At 45.6% G+C, this 19230-nt stretch overlaps 1 protein-coding gene across 1 annotated transcript in view; it reads left to right on the top strand.

Moving 5' to 3' along the window:
* The window catches only part of WASHC5 (WASH complex subunit 5), a 112736-nt gene that overhangs the window by 75045 nt on the left and 18461 nt on the right, over nucleotides 1-19230 (top strand). The window contains exons 23-25 of the mRNA XM_073632233.1: nucleotides 12478-12557; nucleotides 14685-14788; nucleotides 17217-17346. Of these exons, the coding sequence (XP_073488334.1) occupies nucleotides 12478-12557; nucleotides 14685-14788; nucleotides 17217-17346 (314 nt within the window). The remainder of the gene's footprint in view (nucleotides 1-12477; nucleotides 12558-14684; nucleotides 14789-17216; nucleotides 17347-19230) is intronic.

Below are 19230 nucleotides of genomic sequence, written 5' to 3'. Positions count from 1 at the left end.
AAACATTAATGGTCTAGAGGAAAGATTAATGACCGTGATTACGTCTTCACTCAGTAGAAGAAAACGCACTAGGCCTTCCTCTGTTCCCCAAGACCCTCAGACAGGGGAGCTCTGGGATAAAGGAGACGAATCCCTTTCAGAGGATCGGGATGGGACGGATGATTCCTCTTCGGAGGATTCAGGTGGAGAGGGACCCTCTGCGACTTCCCAAGAGGAGAAAGTCTTAGTGCAGATCCTCACTGGATTGGTCCGCTGCACATTTAAGTTGCCCCTACCTGAAACTGCTAAAGAATCCTCTTCTGCTTTGGGGTCACTGAAACCTTTCCAAGCAGCACAGGCTTTTCCTGTTCATAATTTACTTGAAAAGCTCATTTATTCTGAGTGGGATCACCCAGACAAATGTTTTTTTCCGCCGAGAAAGTTTTCAACACTTTATCCGATGGAAGAAAAGTTTATTAAAATGTGGGGAATACCGGCCATTGATGCCGCCATTTCCTCCATAAATAATAATCTGACTTGTCCTGTAGACAATGCTCAGATGCTCAGGGATCCTGTAGATAAAAAGATGGAATCCCTATTGAAGGATGTTTTCTCCTTAGCAGGTTCAGTGGCTCAACCTGCAGTAGCAGCGATTGGAGTCTGTCAATACTTAAGAGACCATGTTAAGCAGGTCATCAAAGTATTACCTGAACAGCAGGCCCAGGGGTTTGCTAACCTTCCAGCGGCCTTATGCTTTGTGGTTGACGCCATTAGAGATTCTGGCGTGCAAACCTCCCGTCTTTCACTGGGGTTGGTGCATATACGTAGAATCCTATGGTTGAAAAATTGGTCAGCCAAAGCACCATGTAAGAAGCTACTGGCTGGGTTTCCATTTCGTGGTGCAAGGTTGTTTGGAGAGGACTTGGATAACTATATCAAGAGAATCTCTTGTGGGAAAAGCACTCTCTTACCTGTCAAGAAGAAGAGTAAGCGTCCCTCTTTCAAACGGACTCTTTCCCCAGCGCCGGGGGCTTCAGCCTCCAGGCAGTCTCGACGGCCGCCTCCATCGGGGTCCAGAGACAAGAGTCAACCCCAGGGACAAAAGAAGTCCTGGGGAAAGAAGCCTACTAGGCAAAACACTAAGACCTCTGCATGAGGGGGCGCCCCCGCTCACTCGAGTGGGGGGAAGACTGCGACAATTCTCAGAGCTCTGGCAGGAGGACTTCCAGGACAGATGGGTAGTCTCCACGGTAACCTTAGGGTACAAGCTGGAGTTTCAGGAATTCCCTTCTCCTCGGTTCCTCAGATCAAATGTTCCCAGAGACCCAGAGAAGAAGCAGTCGCTCCTTCTAGCGTTAGAGCGACTTTTGTCGCAGGAGGTCATTATGATAGTTCCCGCAAAGGACCAGGGATTGGGCTTCTATTCCAACCTTTTCTTTCTCGAACATCACGGGACACAGAGCCACAGTAATTACTGATGGGTTATATAGGTATCACTGGTGATTGGACACTGGCACACCCTATCAGGAAGTTCAACCCCCTATATAATCCCTCCCCCTTGCAGGGATACCTCAGTTTTTACGCCAGTGTCTTAGGTGATGGACGTGTAAAGATGTCCTGTGCTGAGCTCCAAAGGGAATATCCTAAGATCCTATACTGGGGCAAGCCAGGCGAACCGGATCCATTCGAAGTGTCTTTTCATGGCCGAATTGAATGGTACCCGGGCCTCGTGTCCGAAGAAACGAGGTTTTACCCGTAATGCTTCTCTTTTTAGAGAGCTGGACCCCGCAGATCAGAAAATGGCTTTAAACTTCCTAATTTCTGGCGAGGTGCTTTACGGTCCCAGAACTGTTGGATCTCCCTACTGATGGGGGGCCCCAGTCTCTGACGGTTTTTTCAAACGGAGCCCACCGTGAGAGGTGAAGATTGGGTCTGTGTAAACAGCACCCTGCGGCTGGATAAGGTAAGAGGAGATTCCACAGAATTTTTGAGTTCTAGTGGCTTTTCTCCTTTAAGGTAAATGCATGCTATGCCTATTGTGACCACCGGGGGCTGCCAAGAGCACAAACCTACACATGCTGACTTTGTCTCAGGTGTTCAGTGCTGATTATTCCCAGCATCTCAAAGCAGGCTGCAAGCAGGTAAGGTGGAAAGGGGGGATTTCTCATGTTTGAATGTTCCCCCCAGGCTAGAGAGGGGCCACAGGGGTCTAGAAAGTGGTTATACCACCCGGGCTCTGTGGCCTAAAGGCCACCATCTCTGAAGATAGCCGTTCAGGCAAATCTTGTTACCAGTCTCCCTCCTTCTCCCCCCCCATCCCCAGCCTTTTCTCCAGAAGCATGACAGGAGAGTCGGCAGTGCGGGAAGCGCTCGTTTTTTTCAAAACTCGGGGGGGGCGGTAGAGGAGGGGGCGGGATGTCAGCACAGAGTGTTTAGACTCCCACTCAGGCCAGCTGCAGGCTATTAGAGGCACTCTGTACAGGTGCACTCAGCCTTCTGAGAGACACAGAGCTGACGGTCGCATGTAAGGTGGGACACAGGCATTCTCCTAGGCAGCATTTACTGAAGTAACACCAGACTGAGCATTGGGTAGCAAGGCTTTTAGCCAGACTACATCGCTCAGCGGGCAGTGTTCATTTGTATACCTCACACCTTGTTGCTTTGCACTATGGGTAGAAGAGGTTCAAGCACCCCAGGAACCAGAGACACTAGGGGATCTTGTTCAGGTTCTGAGGGCCCCCTGTCGGCAGCATCCTCCCCCCCCTAAAGATGGGCCAGGGACGGCTAGCCAGGGAGAGCCATCGGGGTCAGGGGCTACACCTGCTTCTGGCACTTCAGCCCCTGTATATATTACACAAGAGGTTTTTTCCTCAACCATTAATGGTCTAGAGGAAAGATTAATGGCCGTGATTACGTCTTCACTCAGTGGAAGAAAACGCACTAGGCCTTCCTCTGTTCCCCAAGACCCTCAGACAGAGGAGCTCTGGGATAAAGGAGATGAGTCCCCTTCAGAGGATCGGGATGGGATGGATGATTCCTCTTCGGGGGAATCAGGTGGAGAGGGACCCTCTGCGACTTCCCAAGAGGAGAAAGTCTTAGTGCAGATCCTCACTGGATTGGTCCGATCCACATTTAAGTTGCCCATACCTGAAACTGCTAAAGAATCCTCTTCTGCTTTGGGGTCACTGAAACCTTTCCAAGCAGCACATGCTTTTCCTGTTCATACTTTACTTGAAAAGCTTATTTATTCTGAGTGGGATCACCCAGACAAACGTTTTTTTCCACCGAGAAAGTTTTCAACACTTTATCCGATGGAAGAAAAGTTTATTAAAATGTGGGGAATACCGGCTATTGATGCCGCCATTTCCTCCGTAAATAATAGCCTGACTTGTCCTGTAGACAATGCTCAGATGCTCAGGGATCCTGTAGATAAAAGGATGGAATCCCTATTGAAGGATGTTTTCTCCTTAGCAGGATCAGTGGCCCAACCTGCAATAGCAGCGATTGGAGTCTGTCAATACTTAAGAGACCATGTTAAGCAGGTCATCAAAGTATTACCTGAACAGCAGGCCCAGGGGTTTGCTAACCTTCCAGCGGCCTTATGCTTTGTGGTTGACGCCATTAGAGATTCTATCGTGCAAACCTCCCGTCTTTCACTGGGGTTGGTGCATATACGTAGAATCCTATGGTTGAAAAATTGGTCAGCCGAAGCACCATGTAAGAAGCTACTGGCTGGGTTTCCATTTCGTGGTGCAAGGTTGTTTGGAGAGGACTTGGATAACTATATCAAGAGAATCTCTTGTGGGAAAAGCACTCTCTTACCTGTCAAGAAGAAGAGTAAGCGTCCCTCTTTCAAACGGACTCTTTCCCCAGCGCCGGGGGCTTCAGCCTCCAGGCAGTCTCGACGGCCGCCTCCATCGGGGTCCAGAGACCAGAGTCAACCCCAGGGACAAAAGAAGTCCTGGGGAAAGAAGCCTACTAGGCAAAACACTAAGACCTCTGCATGAGGGGGCGCCCCCGCTCACTCGAGTGGGGGGAAGACTGCGACAGTTCTCAGAGCTCTGGCACAAGGACTTCCAGGACAGATGGGTAGTCTCCACGGTAACCTTAGGGTACAAGCTGGAGTTTCAGGAATTCCCTTCTCCTCGGTTCCTCAGATCAAATGTTCCCAGAGACCCAGAGAAGAAGCAGTCGCTCCTTCTAGCGTTAGAGCGACTTTTGTCGCAGGAGGTCATTATGATAGTTCCCGCAAAGGACCAGGGATTGGGCTTCTATTCCAACCTTTTTACGGTCCAAAAGCCAAATGGGGATGTCAGGCCCATTTTGGACTTAAGGGATCTGAACCGATTCCTAAGGATTCAATCCTTCCGCATGGAATCAATTCGAACAGTAGTTCCCACCCTGCAGGGAGGAGAATTTCTGGCATCAATAGACATCAGAGATGCATATCTGCATGTGCCCATTTTTCCTGCTCATCAGAAGTTTCTGCGCTTCGAGGTAGGAGGGCGCCGTTTCCAGTTTGTGGCTCTGCCTTTTGGGATAGCCACTGCACCTCGAGTGTTCACAAAGATCTTGGCTCCTCCTCTGGCCAGATTAAGGGCTCAGGGTATAGCTGTCATAGCATACCTAGACGACCTGCTCTTGATAGACCGGTCGGTAGCCTCTTTGAATGGAAACTTGAGGACCACGGTCAGGTATCTAGAACACCTAGGTTGGATCCTCAACTTAGAAAAGTCTTTCCTAAAACCAGTAAGAAGACTGGAGTATTTAGGTCTGATTATAGTTACAAGCCAGGAGAAAATATTTCTACCTCAGGCAAAGATCACTGCTTTGAGAGAGCTGATTCTGACAGTAAGGACCAAGAAGGGTCCCTCAGTCCACCTTTGTATGAGGCTAATAGGGAAGATGGTGTCTTCATTCGAAACAGTTCCCTATGCTCAGTTTCACTCAAGAATGCTGCAACACAGTATTCTGTCGACCTGGAACAAGAAGGTTCAGGCATTAGACTTTCCGATGCACCTGTCGCATGCGGTGCGTCAGAGCCCTAATTGGTGGCTCATACCCGAAAACCTGCAGAAGGGGAAATCCTTTCTACCGGTTACCTGGACGGTGGTAACAACAGATGCCAGTCTGTCAGGTTGGGGAGCAGTTCTGGAACAGGCTGCGGTCCAAGGGGTATGGTCCAAGACAGAGAGGACCTTACCCATCAACATTCTGGAGATCCGGGCGATACATCTAGCTCTAAAGGCCTGGACTATCAGGCTACAGGGTTGTCCGGTCAGGATCCAGTCCGACAATGCCACAGCAGTGGCTTATGTCAATCATCAGGGAGGCACCCGGAGCCGAGTTGCTCAAAAAGAGGTGAACCAGATCTTAGTCTGGGCAGAGAAGCATGTGCCATGCATATCGGCAGTTTCATCCCGGGAATAGAGAATTGGCAGGCGGACTATCTAAGTCGCCAGCAGTTACTTCCAGGGGAGTGGTCTCTGCATCCCGACGTCTTTTGCGCCATATGCCAAAGATGGGGGGTTCCAGATGTAGATCTCTTTGCATCCCGATTCAACAAAAAGATAGACAGATTTGTGGCAAGGACAAAAGATCCTCTTGCATGCGGGACGGATGCGTTGGTGATTCTGTGGCATCGGTTCTCACTGATTTACGCATTCCCGCCTATTCTGCTACTACCACGACTCCTTCGCAGGATCAGGAAGGAAAGGAAGTCGGTACTTCTGGTGGCCCCCGCTTGGCCCAGAAGGACTTGGTATGCAGAAATAGTAAGGATGACGGTGGGTTCCCCGTGGATACTACCGGTACGCCCAGACCTGTTATCTCAAGGTCCAGTAGTCCATCCTGCCTTACAAACGCTAAATTTGACGGTTTGGCTATTGAGACCCACGTTCTGAAGAGTTGTGGGCTCTCAGGTCCTGTCATATCTACCTTGATTAATGCAAGGAAGCCAGCTTCCAGGATGATTTATCATAGAGTCTGGAAGGCTTATATAACCTGGTGTGAATCCAGAGGTTGGCATCCCAGGAAATATGTCATAGGTAGAATCCTTGATTTTCTACAGATGGGATTAGAGATGAAGCTGGCCTTGAGTACCATCAAGGGCCAGGTCTCTGCTTTATCAGTATTATTTCAGCGGCCACTTGCTTCGCATTCTTTGGTCCGAAACTTTATGCAGGGGGTGATGCGTCTTAATCCTCCGGTTAAAGCGCCCCTAAACCCCTGGGACTTGAATTTGGTCCTGGCTGTGTTACAGAAACAGCCTTTTGAACCAATATGTCAGATTCCTTTGGTCTTGTTGACAAGGAAATTAATTTTTCTGGTGGCCATCTCTTCTGCTAGAAGAGTATCAGAATTAGCAGCTCTTTCCTGTAAGGAGCCTTATTTGATTATACACAAGGATAGAGTGGTACTACGCCCTCATCCTAGTTTTTTACCAAAGGTGGTTTCTGATTTTCATTTAAACCAAGACATTGTTCTACCTTCCTTTTTTCCAGATCCCTGTTCTCCGGAAGAGAGATCTCTACATTCGTTGGATGTAGTAAGAGCAGTTAAGGCCTATCTAGGGGCAACTACTCAGATCCGCAAGACGGATGTTTTGTTTGTGCTGCCAGAGGGTCCCAATAGAGGACAGGCAGCGTCAAAGCTACCATTTCTAAATGGATTCGACAGTTGATCATTCAAGCTTACGGTTTGAAACAGAAGATTCCTCCGTTTCAGATCAGGGCACATTCGCAAGGGCTATTGGTGCTTCTTGGGCAGTGCATCACCGGGCCTCTATGGCTCAAATCTGCAAGGCCGCAACCTGGTCTTCAGTTCATACATTCACCAGATTCTATCAGGTGGATGTGAGAAGGCATGAGGATATCGCCTTTGGGCGTAGTGTGCTGCAGGCAGCAGTACAGGGTCCTCAGGTCTGATTGCACCCTACTTGGTCGTGGTTCCCCCCCCTCAGGTAGCATTGCTCTGGGACATCCCATCAGTAATTACTGTGGCTCTGTGTCCCGTGATGTTCGAGAAAGAAAATAGGATTTTTTAAAACAGCTTACCTGTAAAATTCTTTTTCTTTCGAAGGACATCACGGGACACAGAGGTCCCACCCCTCTTCTAATACACTATATTGCTTGGCTACAAAACTGAGGTATCCCTGCAAGGGGGAGGGATTATATAGGGGGTTGAACTTCCTGATAGGGTGTGCCAGTGTCCAATCACCAGTGATACCTATATAACCCATCAGTAATTACTGTGGCTCTGTGTCCCGTGATGTCCTTCGAAAGAAAAGGATTTTACAGGTAAGCTGTTTTAAAAAATCCTATTTTCTTTTGAAGGACATCACGGGACACAGAGGTCCCGCCCCTCTTCTAATACACTATATTGCTTGGCTACAAAACTGAGGTATCCCTGCAAGGGGGAGGGATTATATAGGGGGTTGAACTTCCTGATAGGGTGTGCCAGTGTCCAATCACCAGTGATACCCTATATAACCCATCAGTAATTACTGTGGCTCTGTGTCCCGTGATGTCCTTCGAAAGAAAAGGATTTTACAGGTAAGCTGTTTTAAAAAATCCTATTGTTTGATTCCTGTGAGTTAAGAACAGGAAAATGGGGCTACCGAGAGCCTCCTTTTGAATTACCCAAAGTGGACAATTGTAAACTGGAAAGAGTTGCCTGGTCTGACAAATCTAAATTTTTTTTTTTTATTTAAATAACATTTTTATTGTTATATTTTTATTACAAGATTACATAGTATATACCATCGTTCAAAGTCGTACAAGTTATTAAAACATTCAATACTAAAAGAAAGAAAGAGGGGGGAGAAGGGAAGAAGGGTGAAGAAGGGGGGGGGGGGGGGGAGGTGGTTATTACATTGTTTTGTTTACTTGTTCAAGGTGGGTCCTCCCAACGGTGCCACAGCTCCCATACTTTGTTGTGTGCTTCCAGCCTGTCCTGAATTCTGGCCGTCATCTTCTCCATCGACTCCACATCTTTAATCCTAGCGTATAGGGCTTCAGGAGTGGGGGGAGAGGTTTTTTTCCAATTTAGGGCGATGAGGCAGCGTGCCGCTGTGAGAATATGACGCATTAACTTTTTGTATGCCTTAGGGATTTTTGGTTGTAGGACTCCTAGAAGAAAGAGCTTGGGGGTCATGGGAACCTGAACCTCCAAAAGACCGGTCAGCAATTGGTGGACTTCAGTCCAGTAGGGGGCAATCAATGGACAGCTCCAGTATATGTGGAGGAGTGTACCCCTTTCTTTCTGACATCGCCAGCAGCGGTCGGGACTTGAGGGGTATATGGTATGGAGGGTGTCCGGAGTCATATACCAGTATAGGAGAATTTTATAAGTATTCTCCTTGTATAGGGTGCATAGGGAACTTTTTGCCGCCTGGGTCCATATCGTCTGCCATTGCTCCATGGGAAGTTCCTCCTCGAGGGCTTTTTCCCATCTGATCATATAAGCATGTTTACCTTTAGTTTCTAGTGGGTAGGCATTTATTATTTTGTAAATATCAGAGATTAGGCCCTTCTGGGCTGTGCCTCCCATAATCAGGTTTTCGAAAGGCGTTGGAGGGGAGAACTGTAGGTCAGACGCTATGGACAGGGCATAATGGCGTATTTGCAGGTAGCTGTAGAAGGCCTGGCGTGGAAGGTCATATTTGGTTTGAAGATCAGAGTAGGGCAATAATCTGCGGGTTCTTGGGTCTACTATGTGTCCGTAGTGGAAGAGGTTCCGCGACGACCACGGGTGAGACATCTGGCGAGTGAGGCTGTCCGGAATTTTGGGGTTATAGATGAAGGATGTTAGGACTGATTTTTCTGAGGACAATTCATGGACATTTGATAATTTGTTCCACAGTCGGCGAAGATGGGACACTGTTCCCAGTGAGCGCTCGGGGGGGACCTCCGCCCTCGCGCTCCACAATAGGTTATTAGGGTGGATCGGGGCCAACCATATTTTTTCAATCTCTGTCCACCTATTATAGGACCGTTGGGTAAACCAGGAGGCTATGGCACGTAGTTGGGTGGCTTGATAGTATTTGATGAGGTTGGGGAACGCGAGACCTCCATCTGAGCGTGCCGCCATCATCACCGACCGAGGAATTCTATGTCTTTTGTAGTTCCAGGTAAATTTAAAAAGGTCAGATTGTAGTTTACTCAGGTGGCTGTGGGGGACAGGGATGGGTAGAGTTTGGAAAAGGTAGAGCAGTTTCGGGAGGATTGTCATCTTAATCGACGCGATCCGACCTAGTAAGGAGATATGGTGTTTTTTCCATGATGTTAGCAGGGCTCTGATGGAGCGGTATATGGGGGGAAAGTTTTCCTGGTATAAAGTGTTAAATTTTGTAGTGATGTGTACCCCTAGGTATTTCAAGGAAGTAGTTTTCCAGTGATAAGTGAAGTTTGCTTTTAGGTGTGTTGTTTCCTTGTCTGAGATGTTGATTGGAAGGGCCTCTGATTTAGAGGTATTAATTTTATAGCCCGAGAGGGCTCCATATTTGTCCAGTTCTGCGTGTAAGTTTGGCAGGGAGATTCGAGGTTGGGTCAGGGTAAGGATCACGTCGTCTGCGAACAGCGAGATCTTGAACTCCCGCCCCCTAACGGAGACCCCCCGAATATCCTGATTACCTCGGATAGAGGCCGCCAAGGGTTCAACACATAATGCAAATAGCAGGGGTGATAATGGGCATCCCTGTCGGGTGCCGTTTGTTATCGAGAAAGCTGGAGAAATGGCAAAGGGAGTTCTGACCTGTGAAGAGGGATTTGTATAGAGATGTTTAATGGCTCTCAAGAATGGTCCCCGAAATCCCACGTGTTGTAGTGTGGCGAACAGGAAGGGCCACCCAAGTCGGTCAAAGGCCTTTTCGGCATCTAGGCTAAGTAGCAGAGCTGCCGTTTTCTCCCTATTCGCCACATCCACCAGATCAATCACCTTCCTGGTGTTGTCTCCTGCCTGCCTGAGGGGGACAAAGCCCACTTGGTCCTTGTGAATTAGGGATGGGAGGATCATGTTCAACCGGATTGATAGTAGTTTAGTGAAAATTTTTAGGTCTGAGTTCAGCAGGGCAATAGGTCTATAGTTGGCACATAGGGTAGGGTCTTTTTCTGGCTTAGGGATCAGAGTGATAAACGAGCGTTGCATGTCTGACGGGGTGGGGGAGTCTCGGAAGAAGGCGTTGAAGAGTTTGCACATATGTGGTAAGAGGATGGGGAGGACTGCTTTGTAGTATTCGTCAAATCTAAATTTTTACCGCAACATGTAGATAAATGGAGTACACAGCAATAGTTGAAACAGGGCTGGCAGCATAAATGTGTGGCCAACATATCTATAGAAAAAGTGTGTAATGCCAAAAGTAAATGAACAGCGATGAGAGAATACTGTGTTATAAATGGACAGCACATTAAAATAAAGTCCAAAAAAGGGTTAAAAGTGAAAAAATGCTAAAGTAATAAATATATATGGGATCCCAACCACGACACTACCTGCCTGGAGTTTGCATGTTCTCCCTGTGTCTGCGTCGGTTTCCTCTGGGTACTCCGGTTTCCTCCCACATTCCAAAGACATGCTGGTAGGTTAATTGGATGCTATCTAAAATTGTCCCTAGTATGTATGAATGTGAATTAGGGACCTTAGATTGTAAGCTCCTTGAGGATAGGGACTGATGTGAATGTACAATGTATATGTAAAGCGCTACGTAAATTGACGGCCTTATATAAGTACCTAAAATAAATAAATATCTATATATAATATTATATAGCTCCGTCAATTTACGCAGCGCTTTACATATACATTGTACTTTCACATCAGTCCCTACCCACTCACATTCATACATACTAGGGACAATTTTAGACAGCATCCAATTAACCTACCAGCATGTCTTTGGAATGTGGGAGGAAACCGGAGTACCCGGAGAAAACCGACGCAGGCACAGGGAGAACATATATATAAAATAAGTCCAATTATGTGGAGGGAAATAAACAATAAAAAAAAAATACATCCCTTGTAATAGAAAACAAGCATGACAGGACCTCTTAAATGTGAGATCTGGGGTCAAAAAGACCTCAGATCTCATATTTACACTTAAATGCAATAAATTAAAAAAAAAAAAAAAAATTGTCATTTTAAAAAAATCATTAAAAAAAATGTCCCTTTAAGTGCTATGGGAGGAAGTGGTGTTTTGACGTCGCCTCCGCCCTGCATTGTTATGGGGATGGGTGGGGGCCGTCTTCCCCTCACTCTTCTCCATACCCAGCAAGGGCGAAGATCCGATCTCCTCCGCCGCTGCCAATGGCCCCGGTAAGCAGCGTAGGGCATCGGAGGGAGAGGGGGGGTCCCTCTCCCACCACCGATAAAAGTGATCTCACGGCGAATCCGCCACAGAGACCACTCTTATCAGAAAGCAGCCCGAAGAAGAGGATACCGGGGTTATGGCAGCTATCTGCTGCCATAACAACGATATCCCCCTTCAAAGTAAGGACATATATCTGCGTGCGGCGGTCCGTAAGTGGTTAAATAATAATATCTGTTGGAACTGCATGATACTAATAAAGAGGATCTGTATTGTGGAAGTTGTGTCCAACAAAGACCACTTGTTGTGCCCTGTTCTGCACTGTGTATCTGTGTGGAGGCAGCCATCTTTCTTGAGAAGCAAACCTTTTCTTGCTCACCTCAGAGCTGATGACTAGTCATTTGATTATTGCAATAATAATCTGTAACTTGAAGAAAACGAACAGTGGGGTGCTGAGGTCCGTATCAAATAAAAATCACTTTATTAAAATAAGCAGCACACTTACATTGAAGTTAGAGTGAAACAGCATGGATAGGGAGCAGCTGAGACCAAGCAGCTGTGATCAATGTGAGATGATGATGATGATGGTCTACAGATACAGATGAAAGTTCAAAAATATAATCAAACGTAGGACCCATTTTCCAAATCATGAAGTTATAATATTTAATTATCACCGATTCATCCAATGGACGGAATACTTTTTTTAAAGTCTATAATAATTTACTATATGAACAATAAGGATATGACAAAGATGTCTCCAAAAGAGTAGCCATTAATAGGATCATCCACAGTGTATCAAAAATAAGAAATAACTTTATTGAAAAAATTCAGCCGTAAGTATTCCGCTAGGGGTATAATGACACCATACTAGCCCCCCCCCCCAATGCACACACACACACACACACACACACACACACACACACACACACACACACACACACACACACACACACACACACACACACACACACACACACACACACACACACACACACACACACACACACACACACACACACACACGCGCGCGCGCGCGTATCCAATAAGGAAGAATTGGGATGATGATGTTAGCATGTCCTACACAGGACTTGTGAAGTGGTTGTATAGATAGATAGATTCAAGTGAACAGATATACAAGTCACTTATGATGGAAAAGCACTAATATAGGTAATCTAATGCTAACAACAATATCTGTTTCTCTGCAGCCAACTCTTCTAAAATATATTCATCTGCTATTGCCAAAACCCCAAAGGTCTGGACTCCATATCTGGATTCAATACTGAAGGTAATTAAGTCAGTTTATTTAACTGATTTGTTCTGTCTTTGTTACATACAGATGACATACATACATACAGTATATGTAAATGATCTGACTTGCTTATCTGATATTCCGCTCAGTCTTGTGATCCAGCCATCCCTACCAGACAGCACTACCAAGTCCTACAATTTAGTGAGAACTCTTGATCAAACACACACGCCTATCCCGCTGGTTGGACAAATAAGGAGCGGCAGTACACTGATATTGTTCATCTCTCTGCTCAACACTGTCAACAACTGTGATTTACGAATGTGCCTTCCACTTTTCTTTCCTTTGGGACTCCAAAGCAAGCACAGCACCGTTCAAATTTTATACTCTAAATGGGTGTGGGGGGACATGGTAGGAGGTAAGCCTGGTCGTGTGATCTGTTGTGGTGCTTGGCACTTAATATCATGACCTGAAGTAACAACATTGTAGCCCTAACTTTGTAGCGTTAGGGCTTGATCACATGAACTGAAATAAAAAAAATCCCGGCAGTGCCACCATTTGTAATGTTTGGTTCTTAGACCCCTAAATTAATGATCAGATCAGCCCCAAAAAACTGTCCATACAATTGAGCTAGTAAAAGTTGAAATTCAGACAAACTTTCATTTTCAATAAATAACCAAAGAGGATATAAATTAACTTTATAAATCCACTTTGTGTGCACCAAATGCCTTGCAAACCCAAATATTACACTGCAAATATTATATGTATCCTGTGTAGAGACCAGAGCTGCAGGAGGGGTCCAGCAGTCCCACCCAGTTCAGGCTGTTTTACAGAAAACCTCAGGAGGGGGCGGAGACAAGACCAGTCACCCTGCACAAGGAGAGAGAGCAGCAGTGACTGGTCTTTATTACACAAAACACCTGCACAAAGGGAAAGTCTCACACAGGATTACTGCACAGATCTGGAAGAAATACACAAAGAACACTAATGCTCCATCTATTTGGACCATATTTGCTTATCCCAGGGGGTCAGCTTTAAATTCTACAAAAATTGGTAAACTTAACAGCTGCCTCTCAGTCTTTAATTTGTGGTTTCAACATGTTTCCACTCCGCTTCTTCATCAGTGAACCATTGTTTTAAATAGAAACAACATGTCCACCTAAACTCATGTACGGCTCTAGAAGCCCCCGGACCCCCTCCGGAGGCAAGCACCCCAGACTAGGGCATCCCATCCAAATTAAAATGGAAAAGCAATCAGTGGACTGCCGGAGGAGACAAACTGTATAATGATTAATTCAGTAATGGTGAATTACCACTAGAGGGCTCCTGAATACCAGCCAATTACTTAGCTCCTGTTTATTTTCTGTCTTTAAAAAAACAAAACCTTGCTATCAATTGCATCTATCCTCCCTGTGGGGGTTGTTTACTAAAACCGTAGAGTGCAAAATCTGGGGCAGGTCTGCGTACAAACCATTCAGCTTCCAGGTTTTTTTGCTAAACCTTAAAATGATTGTAAAGTCTTGTTTTTTTTCCTATAAAAATAATAAGCATGTTATACTTACCTGCTCTGTTGCAGTAGATTTGTACAGAGAAGCCGAGATCCTCCTCTTCTCGAGTCCCTCTTCGGTGCTCCTGGCCCCTCCCTCCAGTTGAGTGCCCCCACAGCAAGCAGCTTGCTATGGGGGCACCCAAGCTGAGTTGCAGCACCCTGTGTCCATTCAGACACGGAGCTCCGACCTGGCCCTGTCCCCTCTCTCCCCTTATTGCCCAGCTGACTTTGATTGACAGCAGCAGGAGCCAATGGCACCGCTGTTGTGTCTCAGCCAATCAGGAAGGAGAATCTCGGACAGATGAGACACTCTCGTTGACATCGCTGGACTGAGAGACCTCAGGTAAGTATTTGGGGGTGCTGAGGGGGGCTTCTGCACACAGAAGGCTTTTTTTTTATCTCAATGCATAGAATGCATTAAGATAAAAAAACCTTCTGCCTTTACAACTCCTTTAATTGAACAAGCTGAAGTTAGAAGCTGATTGGCTACCTTCCAGAGCTGCACCAGATTCTGAGTGTTCCAGTTTTAGTAAATCTCCCCTAAATGTCATCAGAATGAAAATAATACAGATCCATCTTGCACTATTTTGGCAGACCTTGGATTTCTTGTGTTACAGGTCGGTCAGATGCAGATTCTCCGGCAGAAGATTGCTAATGAGTTAAACTATTCCTGCAAGTTTGACTCCAAACACTTGGCCGCAGCTCTGGACAACTTCAATGAGTAAGATTAAAAAAAAAATTTATTACTAAGCTTCACCTGATTGACCCCTTACGGTCATTAAGCAAAACCCTCCTGTCCTTTGCAGCCAGCGAGTGCGGCCATCTTAACCTCCGCTTGATCCGCATTTGACATGATGCTGTAATGCACTGCCATTTGATGGCTTTACCGTTCGCTTGAGAGACAACATAAGCACACTGGCAACTGTGACCGTTATTATTCACGCCATGCCTTGAATGTAATTGTTTTGGGAAGCGGTAACCCTTGGTTTACACTGAATGCGGCTTTGAAATCGTGCAACTTCACTTGAAATCGCACAATTTCAAAGCCGCATGTCAAATTCAGGTGCGACTTGGATGACATCTGTGCGACTTCATGCACAGATGTCTATGCAAGTTACACCTAAAATCGCCAAAAACTGCAGGAACTCCTTTTTAAATCGGTGGGGCACCATAAAGTCGGCGGCACACCGTTTTGAACAGTTCCATTGCCATCAATAGGGTGTGACTTGTCATGCGATTTTAACCTGTCAAATCGCATGACAAGTCTCACCGATGTGAACGGGGGCTTAAAGTGGAACCAAACCTATCAATTTTCACTATTTCAAAAAAACAGCATTCCCAGCATGTCGGGAATATATCTGTCACATTTGCTTGTGCTCTCAACTAAACTGTCAAATCATCAAGTGGCTTGGACCCCTTTCACACTGAATGCATTTTTCAGGCGCTAAAGGGCTAAAAATAGTGCCTGTAAAGCGCATGAAAAACGCCTCCCCTGCAGCCCCAGTGTGAAAGCCTTGGGCTTTCACAATGGAGCGGTGCGCTTGCAGGACGCTAGTAAAAGTCCTGCGAAGACACCATCTTTAGAGCAGTGTATACACCGCTCCTCTAGCGCCCCTGTCCATTGAAATCAATGGGCACCACTGCCGAAGCACCTGCAAAGCGCTTTGGCAGCTGCACTTTTGGGGCGCATTTAACCCTTCGGCCACTAGCAGGGGTTAAAAGCGCCCCGCTAGCGGCTGAAAACTGCTGATAAAACTAGCACCGATTTACCTCTAACGCAATACCAGTGTGAAAGGGGTCTAACTGATCACATGTGCAGCACCATGACTGTTACAAATCAAAGAGGCTAAATATGGCAGCTTTCTTGGCTGAATAGGATAAGGGGGGTTAATTTCTCTTTAAATTTGTGGGTTTAGTTCCATTTTAAAGCGGAACTAAAGTCTAAAAAGAAAAAACTGGGAGCAAACCTTCTTGCTCACCGTATTCTGTAGAATGTACACTGAGCTGCACATGCGCAGCTCAGTCTGCATTCAGGCACAGTGCCTGTGTGTCGGGATAAATACACTCCTGCATGGGCGTGATGTCATCACACATCGGCCAATTGAGATGGCCAAAGACTGACACCCGGAGAAAGCTGGGGAGAAGAAGCCAGCGAGGGGCCATTGAAGCATAGGAAAGTATTTTAGAGTTTAATTCCACTGTAAAGTAAACCCATGCTGGGAGAAATAAGTAGGCAGCCAATGTTTACCACCTTAACCCTAATTACAGGTACCTAATCTAGTCGCTTATCTGTTATTCTGTTGCCTGCATATTGGTTGGTGAGGTTGGCTCAATCTTTCCAGGTTGAACTGTTAAGCCATGTTTCGCCCAAACAGACACCCTCCAGCTAAACCTTCTCAAGGTGAGAGTCGATGGGTCAGGTTGGATTTTCCCAGTTGATCCCTATTTTCCACCAAGGCTGGCTGAAGAGAACAGACAAAAGTTCATTGTTGGAGTTTAATTCTACAACATACAAAGACATTTTAGACAATTGTACGCTTCCAGTCTTGTGGGAACAGTTTGGTGAAGGCCCTTTTCTGTTTCAGCTTGACTGAGCCCCTGTGCACAAAGCCAGCTCCATTAAGACATAGTTTGATATGTTTGGTGTAGAGCCATGATCTCTACCCTAATAAAACCTTTGGGATGAATTGTAATGAATACTTGCTAGCCAAATCTTCCCTCTCGATATTAGTACATGACCTTACATATGTTCTTTTGGCTGAATGAACAGAAATTCCTAAGGATACACCAAGATTATTTTGGCAAGCCTCCCAGGAGAGTGGAATGTTGGTATAGTCGTAAAGAGTTTGGACAACTCCATACCAATGGTAATAGCTTGGAAATGGAATGTCCGACAAGCCTATTATAGATAGATCTATGTATGAGAAAAACATTATTTCCAATAATGGTTGTATATATACATTTGTGATTCATAATGCAATACAATATTCCAAAAAGAATACATCTTAAAATGGTAACAACATATATACACACCCACAGGTTGAACTGGATGGACCAGTGTTTTTATTCAACCTTACTGACTATGTAACTATATACATTGTATAATACATGTTAAACAGATGGTGACAGTTCTCTCTTATCCATTCCAGAGCCATTCTGTCAGATATAAAAGCTCATTACCAGGATCCATCTCTGCCATGCCCCAAGGAGGACAACACTCTGCTGTATGAGATCACTGCCTACCTGGAGGCTGCCGGAACTCACAACCCTCTGAACAAAGTAACACACTCATTTTTTCATGACCATCTAAGATGCGCTGTAGCTTAACCATCTCTGTACTACCATGTTACACCTCCTTCAATATGAGGCCATTTTTCAGTTTTTAGTGTTGCAAAACTTTGACAATTACTCAGTCATGCAACACTGTACACAAGTGAAATTTTTATAGATACTGTATATATTTAGACAAAGGTTTCTTTTAGTGGTATTTAACAAGTGCTGTTTTTTTTTTTATTTTCTACTATATTTAGGAAAAAAGACCAGAAACATATTTAAAAAAGAAAAACTGTTTTCCTTGCTTTCTGTTTTAAAACTTAGCAAATAAAAATGCCAGGACAGTATGAAAACCCCCAAAATGACCCCATTTTGGAAAATCAACATCCCAAGGCGATATTATTTTTTGTGGCACGATTTTTTTGGGGGGGGGAAATTAAGGGTATAAAATGTAGTGCTAGGCACATTAAAACTTAAAGTAGAAGTATAGCCACAGCTATTTTGGCTGTAATTCTCCTGGGGATCACAGGAGTGTAGTTTGTTCTGCACTCCTGTGACCCATTTTCAGCCGACAGCAGCCTAAAGCTGCCATCACAGAGCCGGTCCATATGGTCGGGAATCCTCCCAGATGCCTGGACTGGCAGTTGGCTCAGCCTCCAAGTGAGCCTCTGAGAGCCTACTCCAGCTGCTCCCCCTCCTCTCCACTGAGTGCTGGAGGGGCAGAGCACTGCACTGGCAGTCACCATCTCTCTGCACACCGCAGGCGGAGAGCTGGGCGATCGGCAGTGTTTGATCACTCGGTTCTCAGTCTTAGAGTCAGCAGGGAACAGGTGCAGCATCTGATCAAGCTGCAGCCATCTAGGTAAGTATAGTGCGTGGTGTGTTGTTTTTTTTTTTTTTTTTTTTTTTTCTTAGAAGGCCATACTTGTCTTTTAAGCTTAGGAATTTTTTTAAGTAGCAAATCGAGACATTGCTTACATTGTCTGTGAAGCGTTCCTTGTGCTGGTGCAGGTTGTAATAATTAGAAATTGAAAGTCTTCTGACCCTTTCCTATAACTTGCAGTCATGGTCTTCTTGTGCAGCAGAGGTTAATTCAAGGCCTGGACTTGTAACAGATACTCCTCAAAAGTACCACGTATACCCACCCTTTCTGCCCTCCTCCTCCATTCGTAAAACTATAGCTTCCATCAGTTAAAAGTGATCTATGAATCGTAGACAACCTCCATTCATAATGCACTTTTCATTCACGGAAGCTATAGTCTACCACTGGTAGTAACCCCTGCAGCACCCAAGATGAAAACTGCAGGGCATGTAAGGGGGGCAGAGTTCTGAAGATTTCCACCGTGACTACCAGAACAAGGGACTTTTCTCATTAAATGTAAGTAATGTCCCTTGTGCTGATTTTTATTTGATTTTATTTTTTCTGGTGTTGTATTGCACTGCTGATAGCTGTTGTTGAGGAGGCTTTCTTTCCTTATACACACCGATTTGGTGTGTGAGAGTAAACCGTGCTTCTTGATTATTGGCCAATAAGTGGCACACCACAACTTGTGATTGGTCATAGTGATCGTGAGGTCCAGAGGCACTCTCACTGGCTCTGTGTAATTTTTTTTTTTGCCTGTAATCCGATGTGTCCAATGACAAGACTGCACATGCAGAAGCTCAGTTCCCCAGAAAGTACTAGTACATCCTGCTAGAACAATAGGGGAGCAGACCATCTGTATATGTACAGTGACCAGCCACAAGAGGTTAAAGAGGACCTGTCACTTGTGAAATGTCTTATTCCATTAGATGCATGTTATGAAATGTACTATCCTAATCAATTTACTAGGAATGTTTCTCTTTAGAGCTGCCTATTTCCATAGATGCCACTTGACTCTTGGCTTTTTT

The sequence above is a fragment of the Aquarana catesbeiana genome, linkage group LG05, assembly GCF_042186555.1.
Source record: "Aquarana catesbeiana isolate 2022-GZ linkage group LG05, ASM4218655v1, whole genome shotgun sequence".
Taxonomy (NCBI): domain Eukaryota; kingdom Metazoa; phylum Chordata; class Amphibia; order Anura; family Ranidae; genus Aquarana; species Aquarana catesbeiana.
This window is presented reverse-complemented; position numbering and strand designations above follow the sequence as displayed.